Genomic DNA, 14,821 nt, shown 5'->3' on the forward strand with positions numbered 1-14,821 from the left:
CCTTCCTATACCATTTAGGTAGCTGCATATTTCCACCAAAGTCAGTAAGAAGCCTGGCTGAATGCATCTTAAACACAATTTCAAACAGCAGACATGGATGCTGAGCACCCTCCTAGCCCCAAGCCAACTGGGTACCCAGCTGGCATGGGGTCCCCTTTTCTGGGGGAGAAATGTCCTGTGACATTGCAATCTGGAGTTGGACCTTCCTGAGGCCTTTGTACAATGAGGTTTGTAAGAGGTGACTATGGAAGGAATCTCTTCTCCTGACTCCACACCACCTCCAGACAACAAGCATGCTATAACAATGCAAGCAACAAAGTGTTACAGATTATAAAATGTCCATTGCCTACCGCTTCTCGGAGACAGAGTTTCTTTAGCTCTTCCAAGCGCTGGCGCAGTGTCTCTTCCAAAGCTTCTTGCCTGGATTTCAGTGCAGCCAGCATGTCTTTCTTGGCAGACTGAGAACTATCTGACTCTTGGGAACCTATCAATAAACAATGATTTCACTAGGCCAGCTGACAGCAGAATACACATCTGGAGTGCTTGTAATTTTACCAAAGCCTGGATGCAGTCCTTCCAAAAAGAAATCAGACTATGACACGAAGCAGGTGTTACGCAGTCACGTTTGTTTACCGCAAATTCTTAATGTTTAAGCTAACAGACAGAGATTGGACAGTGGGACACACAAAGACATTTGTAATCGTTATCCAGAAATGCAATAAAATTATTCATGTAAAGATTCTAGAAAAAAAAGACATACCATTCCCATGAAAATTCCCAATGGCAAATAACAGTACAGTTTACGAAGCCCTGGAGATGCATTTTTTGGAAATTAAGACTAGGAGAAACCATTTGACAGTACAGCCTACTTCTGAAGAACTGCAATTATCCTAGTAGCAAACATTTAATTCAATCCACTTACAGTGCCTGTTTTATGAAAAAAAGTAATGGAATGAAATTACCTAGCAAGATTCCTGTAAAACACACCAAAACAACAATAACCCATAGGTCCTTCTGGGATAGTAGCTGTTTCTTGTGAAGACATAGGTCAAGAAACTTAAACTGGATGTCCAAATGGCTTGACTTTTCAAGTGGCAATTACCCAGCAACTTCTGCTGAAATAAGTCCATGCATTAAGTCAGATTTTGCTGCTCAGACGTCCTGACAGCATTTCTAACTTCTACTCTTTCGGGGAACTTATTGATGGGATTCCTGATTTTATTTTGGTTTGTGATGGTGCTTCAATTGCTATCCAAGATCTAGCATCTCAAAGAAGGGGCAATGTTGGTTGCATCCATTTTTGGGTCCCCAACTTGGGCAGCTGATTTTTCAGGATGCTCTTAGCATTTGCCCTCTTTAACGCAGCTCTGGGCTCAGGGATGAGTTTATAGTGAAGTCACTACTTTGCTCTGATCCCCATGTCTGCATAAGCTGAGTGCTTCCTTTCATCAGAGAGTATGATGGTTATGGCCATACTGTGAGATGAAAAGCAAGCTCAAGAAGGGGAAAATGCCATCTCCACGTACTTCTTCCTCATATTACTGGCTGTTGTTCAGCTACAACTGTGGTTCAAAGCATCCACCTTGGGTTTACAGAAAGCTGAGTTCTGGTATCTTGGTGGATTCAGCAGTAGTGTCCCATGTCTGTCCACAGATGACACTGAGAGCTGCAGCTCCACACACTCTAAAGCTCTGCCCCACACACAGCTCTGGAGCTCAGCCTAAGTCTGCATCTGATCCCTTTTTAATCAGCTCCATAGTGGGTCTTGAGCTGGGCTGAATGGACAGGGCTGTTGTGGTGGAGGGGTTGCTCTTGCCTGAACAGAAGTGTCTTCCATGGGGTGGAAGATACGACACAGGACCCTGTGAGACCCACACTCTTTTGGACTGGCAGTGGGATACTCTAATCTACCTAAAATGACACCAGACACAAACCACCAGCTGGACTGCGCCCAGTGCTTTGTAGGGACTTCTTGTGGGGCATTTAGTTTACTGTAGGTTTATGCCTGCAGAGAAGCCTTTGACTCAGCAATGCTTTCAAGGGCGCTTCTGCTAGTCCACACTGGTTTCTCAGTGGTCACAGCACCTGCTGTCCCAGGGTGACTCTGGGAGGCTCCCCTGCCCCTCTAGAGCAATGGCACAGAGAAAGCAGACCTTTATTAGCTGCAGGAGTCAGATACAACGACATGCTACATGGAGGTGTCTGTGTACCTGTAGGATGGGGGTGAGGGTGGGCTTCTAGACACATTTGAAGCTTGGCCTCCAAGTGCACAGTAAAGACCCCCAGCCCAAGTTGGTTGAAAATGTTGCTGCCATTTCACAGATGTCTGGAAGGAACCTGGGAACAACTTGTTGCTTTGGCAGGAAACCAGAGTGTAATTTGTTCTTTCAGCTGCTTCTTTCATTGCTACTATTCCAGCAGACCGTTACAGCTAAACTGAAAGAGGATTGGGCAGCCTGTGCCATGAAACAGTTCTGCATTGGCCCAGGGGGAGCAAAGAATCTCAGATCTTTTCCACCACTATTTTCTGCAGTTTACATACAGGAAGACAGTTGGCACTTATTCTGCAAAACGCCACCCCGCTTTGTTACACCTTTTATTGGGCTGTCCTGGAGTGGGGGGAGGTGGAAAAAGGCCTCTCTAAACGTCAACCAGGTTGAGCATCATCAGAATAAAGAAGGACGACCTCATGGTAAGATGTCTGTTTAGTTGCTGTATTCACCCTCATTTCATTTGGGTTTGTTTGCCCTTATAGAGCAACAAAACTCAATTCTGCAAATACATCTGTGCTGCAAGAACTTGACGGGATCTTCTAGAGGAGCCTTGTATTTGCACTGGCAGGGAAAGCCCTCTCTAGCATTTAGTAATTCTTAATAGTAACCCTGGTGAGCAGTTACTAGCAAAAGCTGAGCTGCTGAATTTGTTCACTGAATTGCCAACAAACTGCTGAGTCCCACTAAAAAGTTGCTCACTATTCCAGCAGATGTTTCACCCCCCCCCCCCCTTTTTTTTTCTTTTAGGACAACTTTAATGACCTACGTTTTCCTTTCAACTGCTCTTCCCCTTTCCTTCCTCCCTCTGCTCCCTACCTCCACACCAGCCTCAGATTTATTTTTAAAAGCTATTAGTTTTTGCACTGCAGGTTGCCACAGCAGCTACATAGATGCTGAAACATTTAAAATCATATGAATAGCCTAAACCCTGGCCAGACGCCTGTGCTGATTTGGGGTGTGCTGACAAGAAGGAAACAAACGGCTTCTGGCTGAGCTGGTAAGGACCCAAATCAAGCACAGACAGTTCACGGCATCTGCTCCAGCTGTGCATACCCTGTGTGAGAACCACGCTGGTCTCAACCCTGATGCAGTCCATGGCAGTGTCCACTGAGCACTCATTTTGCCATCTTTTTCACTCCTACCAGAAAGCAAAGGAATTGGGGGAGGTCTGGAAGCACATTGTCACACTCTGAGTTAAGCAATGGGGATTACTGCTGAAACCAAAGTCAACCACTCCTTGGCACTAATGAACCAGTTCAAATTAACCTTTTCCAAGTGTGTCTTTGTATCACAAACTCTTCAAGTGTAGTGAGGATTTAAAGGCCGTGGCACTCAGTTCATGGCTTGTGATGCTGACTTTTTTAGCTTGACCATACCTGACTTGGATGATCCCTTGGGCCTACTGCAGGACTTACTTATTTCTTCAGACCTTCCTGAAATTTCCCCTTCAGAAACTGTTCTGTTCTAGCTGGTTTGGTTTTTTTTTTTTTTAATTTAAAAGCTGAACTATTTTGGGGTGTATTATTAGATTTTTATGGGTTGGATTCTCTGCTTGTTTTCACAGGTGAAAAGCAAATGGAAACTTGATCAGTTAAGAGAATCACACCCGTGTGAGATGCTTGTAAAGGAGCAGAGAACAGTGCTTTGTATTGCTGGGGTGCCTACAGCTTCCATTAGAGGCTCTTTATTTATAAATATGTATTAATCCAGCCTTGAGCAAGGCTGTGACCACAGAACCACTTCTAAACCCAGTGGCAATTGACCCAAAAATGTCAGAATAAATCAAAAGATCATAAAAACAACTGAAGAGATAATCAAAGACCAGCACAAACCAAACCAATCAAGCAGATACTACTACCTTAAATCAGCCTTATTAAGTATGAAGCTCACTGAGTCATGGCTGCCCAGTGCCTTCCAAAAGGGATCATCAACAGAGAAAAATCAGTCCTGAAAGATCAGTCCTAACACAAGAGACTCCTACTGCGACAGAAGCAGTTGACTGGGAGGCTTTCTCAGGTATTTTACCTCCTACAGTTAGGGCTAATTCCTAATGCAGTAAACAGGAGAAATGTTGCTGAAATACGTAATTTCCTTGTATGGCTTTTGAACATTTCTGTGAAAATTATTATTCAGCCTCCTTCCCATTTGCTGTGCAAAGATTTACCAAACTCTGCCTTTTAACATACAGTTCTGCAGAACCATTTGATGTCCCGAAAAGAGAAAGGGTTGTGAAAACCCACCAGGCAGCAAGCACAGGGCCATCTCTTTGGTGGGTATGAGGAACCTACTGAATTGAGGCGTGGTTTTATATCTGATGCTGCTTTGATTTAATTTAATCTGGTTTAATTTCAAAGCCAAGGCAATCGTACATGCTCCTTCCTCCTTAGCATACAGGATGGGACGCAGGTCTTGGTGACCTGAACACCCACTTAATACCCTGTTACTGTGTGGTTACTCTATTCCTCTTCTTCACACTTGGCCTCTCTGGGCGATTTCTCCATCCGCTGACATTCAGGAGATTGTTGGCCATGAAACTGAGGGAGAACGTGGTCCTCTCTGCCCAGCTCACTCCACCAGCAGAATTAATGGCTGAGCTTAGTGCTAACTAAGCTTTACTAGTGCTAAGAGGCTGGTTTCTGATCCCTCCAATACCGGTGAGGTCAAGACCATCTTGGTGATGTCAACAGGGACATGAAGCAAGTGAGTCACACCCCCACAGGATCTGACCAAGGCGACATGCTGTGTCTGTGCAGATCTGCAGGGGCTCCTGGCTACCAGGTGTCAGCTCCAAGACAAGCTTTGGTTTAAAGCTTGTCAAAGGGCTGAGACCAGCAATGCGAGCCACTGTTTTGGAGAGGAAAGCCCTACCAGTGACTCCCTGTTTGTCCCCATTTCCTCCACCTATTGTAGCAGAGCGGAGTCAGCTTAGACAAGGGATAAATGAGAAGGATGAAAACAAGCAGGGAGAGCCAAGGCTTGGTGATAGCAACTGTGAGGGGAGAGGATATGCAACAAGGTGGCTGTGCAGTGGCAAGGCAAGAGCATCCAGGCATCTCTTCTCTTTCTCATTTTGTGAGCCTCCTGCTCCAGGAACAACACATCTAAATACGGCAAACCCTTCACACTACATCCGGCTGCTGGCTCCAGCTTGCTGGCGTTTGGTCGAGGTCTCTGTGGAAGGCTGTCCCCAGAGCAGGGAGGGGAGGTCCCCCCACGCTTGCTCCATGCCAGAGCCCAGGCTGACTCACCGCGCCAGGATGTCAGCACACAACAGCCAGCAACCTCAGACAGCCGCTATCTCTTGTCTCTGCCAGACAAATAGGATATCCTCCGTGGCGCGCGGGAGCCCAGCTGGAGCTGCTCCGCACAGGATGCGCTCAGATATCCTGTGGGCGACTCGTCTTTGCGAGCCCCTGCGCTCACGGGCTGGCCGGAGGCCGTGCGGGTGCTGTTTATCTGCTCCGACACCCGCCGGGGCATTCCAGACGGTGGGGGCCAGGGAACTGGCTGGCAGGGCTTTGTCGTGGCATTTTCAAATGTAAACAGGTCCCTGCACAGGAAACCTCTACCACTGATGAAGGAATGGGACTTAGGGGGCCAGAGGCTCCCCAAACACGTCTGCAGAGCTAAAGCAGAGGTGCTCCTCTGTTGTCTCTCCTCTGCCCACTGAGATGAAGGTGGCGGTGGTCTGGGGTTCAGTCCAACAATAACCCAGCAATAACGGGGCTCCTCGATAGCTAGGAGACCAGACCTGCAGAGCTCTTAGGGCACAGACTGCTCTGAAGAAAAAAATCCACCTTAGACCTAACCTGATTTCGCTCTGATAATTACCTCTGCTGGCTTTGATTAGGGTTCATGCCAGTGTGAAAGCAGAGCTTTTATTCCTGGGCAAATCTTGCCCCAGATGTCCAGGGGTGGCCCAGAGATCCTGAGCACAAGATCCTTGAGCTAAATCCCAGCAGCCCACTGTTTTGGGGGCCCCCGTCAGAACCCAAATGAGGTCAAAAGTTAAAAGAGTGAGCTTGTCAGAAATGCACTTGGGAGAATCAGCTACCAAACTTAAAACTCCACAGTGGACACAGACTGAGATTGAGGACCTGGGAAACACAGAGGAGCTTAGCCTTTGGCCCTGAGCTGCTGTGACCATGGGGAAGTCACTGTCACTGTAAAAGACTCCATTTCCCCGCTGCTGTGTCTTGAGACTGTAAGTGATGTGGGGCAGTGACTGCTTTGCACTGCACAGCAGGATCTTGGCCAGACAGTATGACAGCTGGAAGCAACAACAAATACTTCCTTGCAGCTTTGCTGCAAACCCAGGGGAGACATGCCAGCTTTGGCATGCTCCTTGTGGTGCTGACAGCCCCTTCAGTGAGGAGGAGCACGATGGAAAGAGGAAATGGCTACAAGTAAGAAAAAAGGACAGAGAATGGTAGGGAAGTGGGGACAAACAAGAGACTCAGTTCTGCCCTTGTGATTTCGAGTCACTCAGGGTATTTATAGCCTTGAAATCTACTGTGGCCACTTAATCATTTGCACTTATTCTCTCCAGTGCGCACACTGTACTGCGATAACCCATCATTGTTGTGACTGTGCGCTGATAATCTTTGGCACAATGGGAGGAAATGCAAAGGCTGGGACGGAGCCGGTGACTGTGCCCAGCAGGACAGGCAGCCAATGCCCCCTCCACTCCAGTGGGACAGGGCTGGGTCACCTCTGCCAGCCAGGCTCAAGGAAAGGGGCTCTTGGAGCAGAGGGGTCTGGGTGACTGTGTGGAAGCAGTCCAGGGTCTCCAATTCCCTGATATCTGTCCTCCTCTGCCAGACATCCTCTCTCTACACTTTCCTCCCTCCATAAGTGTGCTTGTAGCTGCTGGAAGGCACATAGCAGCAGCAAACTCAACAGCTCTCCTGAACATTTTGGGGAGAGCCCTGTCCTCATAGCTGGTAGGACCTAAAGGCAGCTCTGAACACAGGAACCTGGAGGGAGCAATGCTCACCTGGCCCACCAGCAGCACCTCAACCAAAACAGGTTCACACAGTCGTAGGTAGGCATGCAGGTAGACCGATTCACCTACCCTGCCCTGAAGAAATGACTCACCTGGTCAATGAACTTTGCATGGTTCTAGTCACTAGCGCAATTCCGCTGAGTCTGCAAACCCCATGCTCAGCCAGGAGGGATTTGAGCAGGGAGCAAAAAAAATACAGAAATAAAAGCATTGGCAGCTCCCAGTTTGGGATTTCCATCGACATAACCCTGATAGGTGCTAGACCTACAGAAGCTTTTGTGGGCCTGATTTTCTGCCAGCTTTTACCTGGCTACTGCTCTCCCAGTGTGAAAGCAGAAGCAGACCTCCATGTTTTTTTCCAGGAAGGCGAAAAGTCAGTGTATTAACATGAAAACAGGATTACTACCAAGTAGCTCTCACGAACTTGGGAATGGTGCCCAGGAGGCTGAGATCTTGGAAAGACCTTAAGAACTTCCTTGGAGTACTTAACATTATTTACTTTCCAGCAGGAGAGCTGAAAAAAATGCCAAACAAACAAAGAGCTCGAACAACCCGACACCAGTCTGGGAGCTGCTGAGCTACTGTAACTCCCTGAGCAATGGGAGGCACAGACAGTGGATTGTATACTGCATAAGGAGGACCTAAGGAGCAGAAAGGCATCTCTGTTTGCAGGCAAGGCAAAGAATTGCACAGCAGGCTGCTCTGGAGCTCTGTAAGCACTGCACATTTTAACCCCTTGCTGGACATTTTCCATGCAGGAAAGCGTGGCTTTCAGGAGACATGGAGGATGCAGTGATGCAAAGCCGATCTCCTGCACTAGTGTGGGTTCAGTTTCAAGGGATTTGTGTTCATAGATGGACTCTTCCCTTGTCAAGCACGGGAAGGTTATTCTCTCGTGTTACACATCTCAACACAATTGGTTTTGATAACTTGATGTGATGCTTAACAGAGGGCATTTAATTGACTGGAACTATTAATTATAGTGATACCAGCAACTTTGTCCTGCTGAAGAGCTTCTCACCTGAGCAGCTTCAAGCTCTTTGCAAACTATCAATCCTTGCTTTGCTCCTGGAGTGATGTTTAGCACTGTCTTACACACAGCTTACCCCATTCAGACTGACAGAGGAATTTCAAAGAAATCCTGAGAAGTTCCTGACTCCTCTTCTCTGGTCCTTCTCTTCTGATGCTCTAGCTCTCCTCGGTATCAACTTCTCTTGGGATTCACAGATTATGTCTTCCTCATAACAGCAAGGTGCTCTAAGCTACAAAAAGTAACCTCTAGGTCCCCACACTAGTATGGTGGAGAGTGCTAGGGAATAGGTCTTTTGAGGCTGGGACACCAGGCAAACTCCAGCAACAGAGAGGCAAGGCAGATGTGCATTCTGTGAAGAAGCCACCCTGCCTCAACACTGCTGAGGGACATCACCAATACCCAGCCTCAGTTTCCCTGGTGAGCTGCACTGGCTGACTGCTTCCTCACTGCTGGCTGGGGGCTCCTTCACAAACACATCTGCCTAGGGATGAGCTAGGTGCCAAGGGGTGATTATGGTAGAAACTGTGAAGAGAGACCAGGTCTCAGCTGGAAAGTGAGAGCTTGGAGATGACATCCTGGGGCCAAAGAGGAAACAAGCAGCGGTAATGAGAGAGGGGGAAGCTGCTGCCTGTGCTGTTTGTGGGGCAACATGCTGAGAGACGGACTGACACCTGGACAGACAGAAAGGGAAGTGACTTTCATTTTTGCAGTGCAGCTTCTGGCTGCTCCCCATTATACCATGGCCAAGGCCTTTCCCACCGTAATCTCTCCAGTTACAGGATAAAGGACCTACCTGATGACAGAAGACTCCCGCTGCTGCCACTGATAATTTTGCCTTTACTCCCCATGTTGGCCAGCTTTGAGGTCTTGAGTGTTCCAGTTTCAGTCAGGTCAATCGCAATCTCACTTAGGCTTCTTGCAGCATGAATCTTCGACTGGACATGGACACAGGAGTTAGTAATGATCTAGCACTTCTTTAAAGCTCACAGAAGGAAAAAGTCCTTTTGCTGTGGCAGGAAACAGGCCTCCACAGCAAACTTGGATTATTTTACAAGAATAGAAGCAATCTGGCATGGTATTCACTGCTGCACTTTTTACATTCTTAAGTGGGTGCCATTCTGGCATCGCTTTTTTGTTATTTTCTCTGCTTTGCCATGGACATTTTTCCCTCTTAAACAGACTACGTATGGAGTCACTGAGTTACCACATACAATAAGAAACCTTCAGAAATGCCAACATAATAAACTGCAAAGCCCAAAGGCTAAAGACCATCTCTAGCATCTAAAGGAAGCCAGGAGGGACCTCTCCAAATCTGCAGTGATCTTTGGACCATGACAGTGGACAGTGAGGACATGGCTTAAATGGGCTGTCATGAAAAGCTGGAAGAAAATACTGGTAGGAAAACATGTTCAGGTTATGGTCCAGACTAACAAGCTGCATGCAATGCCCCTGCTGTGAGTGACCTCTTCAGAATATTAACATCACTGCAGTAAGAAACAACAGCCAGCCCCAGCTCAGTAACTGGCCACACTAGGACAAGGAGTCACCCATTGTACACCACCAAATGTCAACAATCGAGGCACCTCCAGGGGAATGTACACGTGCGTACTGCGTAAACCTATCTTAGGAGGGAATGAGCTGACTTCCTAAGATGTCATCGTTTCTCCATTGGTTATGGAAGGATTTGAGACAACAAGATGCCCAGAAAGTTCAGGTGAGATAACTCCAGAACTTTCTCTTCATTGAGCAGTGAGCTCACATGTGGTTATGCCTACAGAGCCAACAAAGGCAGAAAACGTTCAGGGCAAGGAGGTTAGTGGTACTGGGCAAGGAAATGAGCACAGCAGCTGCTTGCAGGGTTGGGCTCACTCAGTCCTAGTGGCTGCCTTGCCTCTGCAATACAAACACCACTGTTAGTAGCTCACCATGTATCTCCAGTCCATTCTCCTGACAGGCTCTAGCAGGTGCTTAACATGAACAAGAAGATCAAGAACATGCATCAAAGTTGCTGGGGATGGCCCTTCAGTCATGTCCCTAGCACTACCAGGAAGAAGAACCCTACATATGAGGGTGTCTTGGGTGGCCACAACAATTTTTCAGTCCTTTTTCTGACCAGTACAGCCTTAGGATCACCTCAAAATAGCAACTGCCTCATCAGAACAACCCTCTCGAGTCCTCTATCTCATTTCTGACTGGGGTCATCTCCACGGACTTCAGAAAAAAAATATGAGGAAACGTTTCATTAAGCCATTGTGGAATAATCTGTCCACATGGAAAATTTCCTCCTGCCTCTTCTGAACTAATGCTTATGCTCTGAGCTCTGTTTTATGTATTAGTTGTTGAATTCGCTTCAGGTAACAAGCCATGCTAACAAGGAGAGAGCTGACAACCAGGAAGAAGCTCGCTGTCTGTAACATGGCACACAAAGATGACTGCTATTTCATCTCCAACCTGGAAATTGGCTTCTTGCTTGCTGACCCTCATGTGAGCTCTGCAGTCACAGATGGAGGGAGCTTGGAGCTCAGCCCATCGCCCAAATCTCGCAAGCCCTGTGCTGCTGAGCTTCAATTAGCCTGGCCTTGCAGGGCTACTAACCTGCAGTTTTGATTTCCCAGAACTCAGAAAGCTGTTGGCACATTGTGTCTCCAGCTGCACGAAGACTTTTGTTTGAGAAGGTGGTGAAGCCCCAGTTCAGGATCACCTCTGCACCTTCTCAAGGCCAGAAAAGACTTTCAGCCCTAGTCATACAGTTCAGGCAATGGGCACATCATTACAGTGCTAACAGATCAGAAGCTGGTGGACGTCCACATACCACAGTATGATCTGTTCCCGCTGGAACTAACATGAGATGGGACTACAAGGGATGCTTGCCATGATGGGATTTTCAGTGTTTTTTCATATCCTCAGGAAGCAGAAATCATTTTAACAAGAACTAAGGCTGAATTGATGGCTGAATGCTCACCACACTGAGCTTCACTCTTAGCTCTGTTACTGATTTGCTGTGGGGCTTTGGGTAAGACACTTAAGGTTAAGTTTTTAGTGATCCCCTGACTCTGTTTGCACATCAGTGAAATAATAAGTGAAATAAAATGTCTCCCTGTTGCACAGTGCATTTCTAAGATTAATTTAAGACTGCAAATTAAGATAGCACTGGGAGAGCCTTATACTGAAAACACCCTCAGAAGTATTATCATAATTTAATATTCTTGGGTATTTATAGGTGCCATCATTACTATTCAGAGGTACCCAAATGCCTCACAAGCTTATTTCCACAGCAACCCCAAGAACAGGGTGTGTGCACTCACTCATTTGAGTGCAGAGGCTGAACTGCCTGCCAAGATGTCAGAGCAGATCAGGCAACCAGTACTGACCGTCTTAAACTAATGCTACAACCAGTTAGACACTTCTCATTTCTGACAGCTCCTCCCCAAAATCAGCCCCAGGAGAAGGATAGCACTCTCTTAGCTTCTTGGATCTGACTTGGATCTGACGTTTCTGGTCAGAAACAAGGTCTGTGAAACATGGTCTCCAAATAGCTCTGGAAGGTTAGTTCTAGGTGAAGAGGAAAGTCACTGCTTTTATCTAACGAGACTTCCTGCTACTGAAGTCTTGATAAGGAGCCTAAGCATCAACTGCTGTCTTGCTGCAATGCCAGAACTTTGGAGGTAACAAGTCTTCAGACTGCTGCTGTCCTGGTGATTTATCCCCTGCAGGTGTATATATGCTGTATGACCCTACATATATGTAGGGTTATGTATACCTTGTATAACCCCAGGAACAGCCATACTGATCAAACCCAGTACCTGCCTAACCCAATATACTGAATCCTTGCAGCGGATGTCTAGAAAAGGTACAAACCCCAAGTCTGCACAGACAGGTCCTGCCCTCCCACTCTGCGAGGCAGTGGTTTTCCTGTATTTGTAGGCTAGTCACAGCGAGAAGCCCTGTAGTTTATTTCTGCTCATATTCAGACTGGAAATTAGGGCACACTCTGGCCCTACCTGTTTCACTAGGCACCAACTAAAAAGCTGAGCAAAGGCAATGCAGCTGGATGCTGTTATGGTCCTGGCCAGCACGCCAAGCCAGCAGTGGCTGGAAGTGTGCCCTACATAACGCAAATGAAAAAATGATGTAAGATCAAAGCCTGGCATCACTGGAGCCAGGAGAGAGGAAAAACAAAACAGAAGAGAGTAGATAGATAGGTGATCAGCAGGGCAGAGTGAGCTTCCTCCTCAGAAGGTACAACCCAAACCTGCTGAAGCCATAGGAGAAGGTTTTAGATCCAATTGCAGTTGTGCTAACAGTGCCCTGCACTCAACAGTGGGGATGGAGCATCTCCTGAAAGGAATGGGGTTAATTTTCCATGCTGCTCAATCCCTGCTGCCTCTGCTCCCTACAGCAATGCCAATCAGCATCGGGTGGTCTTGTGCTTTGGACAGCCACTCATCAGCGGCAGGAATCAGACCAACAGCTCATTTCATACAGGCCACTGAGCAGCAGCCAGCACAAGGTCTGGGCTAGACTTTGTACTGACAGCACAATAGTGGAAAGCTACATTACATCCCATTAGCGCTCCCTCAGGCCCTGCAGTCCCTCCAGGCTCAAAAATTTTAAAGCACTTAGCGCAGACCTGCCAAGTCTCATTTACATGGAGGAAGACTGGCTCATTCATGAGTCATTTCAAAGCATGGGGGCCAAACTGATCCCCAGTGTTGTTCTGACAGGGTCAGAGGGTGAAGGAAAATCCATCAGTGAAATGGAAGAGTAGATGGACACTAGGGATGGATCTATCCCTCTTGCTTGCAGTGATGGGGCTTTGCTGCAGGTGATTTTTTTAAACACTTGGCCTATTTTCTACCGGTTCATTCAGCCAAAAAGCCTTGCGCTTGGAGGAACGTGCTGTTGGAAATTCCCACAAAATGGGACTTCTCAAGGCTTCTAGGCCAAATGTTTGATTGACTCAGTGCAGTCAACAGAGCAAAGACATGCCTTGAAGTCCTGCTGCATCTGTCTCCTGAAAAAAAGGGAAGCTGACAGGAGTTCTGCACGCTGACATGTTCAGCTTGGAAAGCTGGGGATCTTTTCAGTCTCCACGTTACGCCTCGATTGCAGGGGGAGAGAGACAGATCAGCGGGGAGCGAGATGCTGGGAACTTGGCAAGCTGGCAGGAGTTCAATGCGGAGTGAGGCTGCAAAGAAGGCTGGGACTTCACTTCCTTGTAAAAGGGTCAAAATCCAGGCAAAGCTGATTTTATTTTTTTAAAATCACATGAAGGGTTTTTTCCTGTAGAACTGTGCAGCAGGTCCAGATCCAACTGGTGCCCAGTTACGTGAGGAGCACGGAGTTCAACCTTGCTCTATCACTACGTCATATCTCCAGCCATCTAATCTACATCACTAGAGTGAAGGCTCAGCTGCAGTGAGCTCCAGCAGGCTTTTTCTTCTAAGTTTGTTTTTATTTTTCTTTCTTTAGTCAAAACGATATGAAATGCCAAGTTTGGACATGAAAGGAAGGAATATCTAAGTTTTGCTTTGAAGTTGGGGATTCAACTGAAGTGGGGGTTGAGATTTAAGGGGATGCAACCCCCCTGAAACTCAAATAAATGTTTGTCTAAGCCCTTGAGAGCTGAAACAAAGACATTTCACATTGCCCCACTCTGGAATATGTTTTACTGGTTTTCAAAAGTGAAGCGCGCGTGAGTACGGTGTCCTGAAGTGACCAGCAGGATGAATTGAACAGATCAATTAAAATTGATGGATCTATCAATCTTGACAGTGTCACATCAAAGATGAGGACAACTGACTAAAATACTAGCTCCCTTAAGAGAAAGGGACAAAAATATTTGTGTGCCTTAACTTCAAAGCCTCAGCGTGACCACCGGGATTATTGTGACAAAGCACACTGACATGGTCACAGACGTGACAGGTTGACAAACGAGGGCTGGTGGGGTGGTGCTGTCTGTAGGAGTGTGAGAGAGGGGAGATCAGATTGAAACACAATCTGCCAACAACAAAAGAAGTCACTGAAGGGAAGTCCTGGGCATTTAAGAGACCCAGTTTCTTACCAAAGAAATGGGAGGAGGAAGAAATCTCCTTTTGTTTGTTGGTTGCTTGTGACCTAAATACCTTGCAACTAGATCATCAAATCCATCTGGCTAAAAGTAAAAAAAATAAACTTCTGTTTGTTTGCTGAGTTGTTTTTGTTGAGAGCAAAACAGAGAGGGCTATGCAGTGCCCTGGTGGCGCTGAGCAGAGGAGAGGGACAGGAAAGCACTACCTGGTATTGGGTGAGTGTGCAATTTTGTCCACATTCACAGCTGGCTCTTAGGCAGGGGTGGGAAGTTAGCTACACCCCTAAATTCAATACAGCTCACAGCAACTAAGATGAATCCTGGTTTTCTGTGTTAGATGGGACATGGCCAAAGTGAGTGCAACCACGTGTTCTGCCTAAGGCATCCAAAAGTCCTACCCACTCTACGATAAAGTCACAGAGATCATGATGGGGAAAGCA

At 47.0% G+C, this 14,821-nt stretch overlaps 1 protein-coding gene across 10 annotated transcripts in view; it reads right to left on the minus strand.

The window, feature by feature from the left end:
* The window catches only part of FRMD4A (FERM domain containing 4A), a 385,243-nt gene that overhangs the window by 22,007 nt on the left and 348,415 nt on the right, over nucleotides 1–14,821 (minus strand). For all 10 annotated transcript variants that reach the window (XM_030013270.2, XM_030013272.2, XM_030013269.2 and 7 more), the window contains 2 exons: nucleotides 9,105–9,246; nucleotides 351–484 (listed from right to left, as the gene is read on the minus strand). In XM_030013270.2, coding sequence (XP_029869130.1) covers nucleotides 351–484; nucleotides 9,105–9,246 — 276 coding nt within the window. The remainder of the gene's footprint in view (nucleotides 1–350; nucleotides 485–9,104; nucleotides 9,247–14,821) is intronic.

The sequence above is a fragment of the Aquila chrysaetos genome, chromosome 5 (genome assembly GCF_900496995.4).
Source record: "Aquila chrysaetos chrysaetos chromosome 5, bAquChr1.4, whole genome shotgun sequence".
Taxonomy (NCBI): Eukaryota; Metazoa; Chordata; class Aves; order Accipitriformes; family Accipitridae; genus Aquila; species Aquila chrysaetos.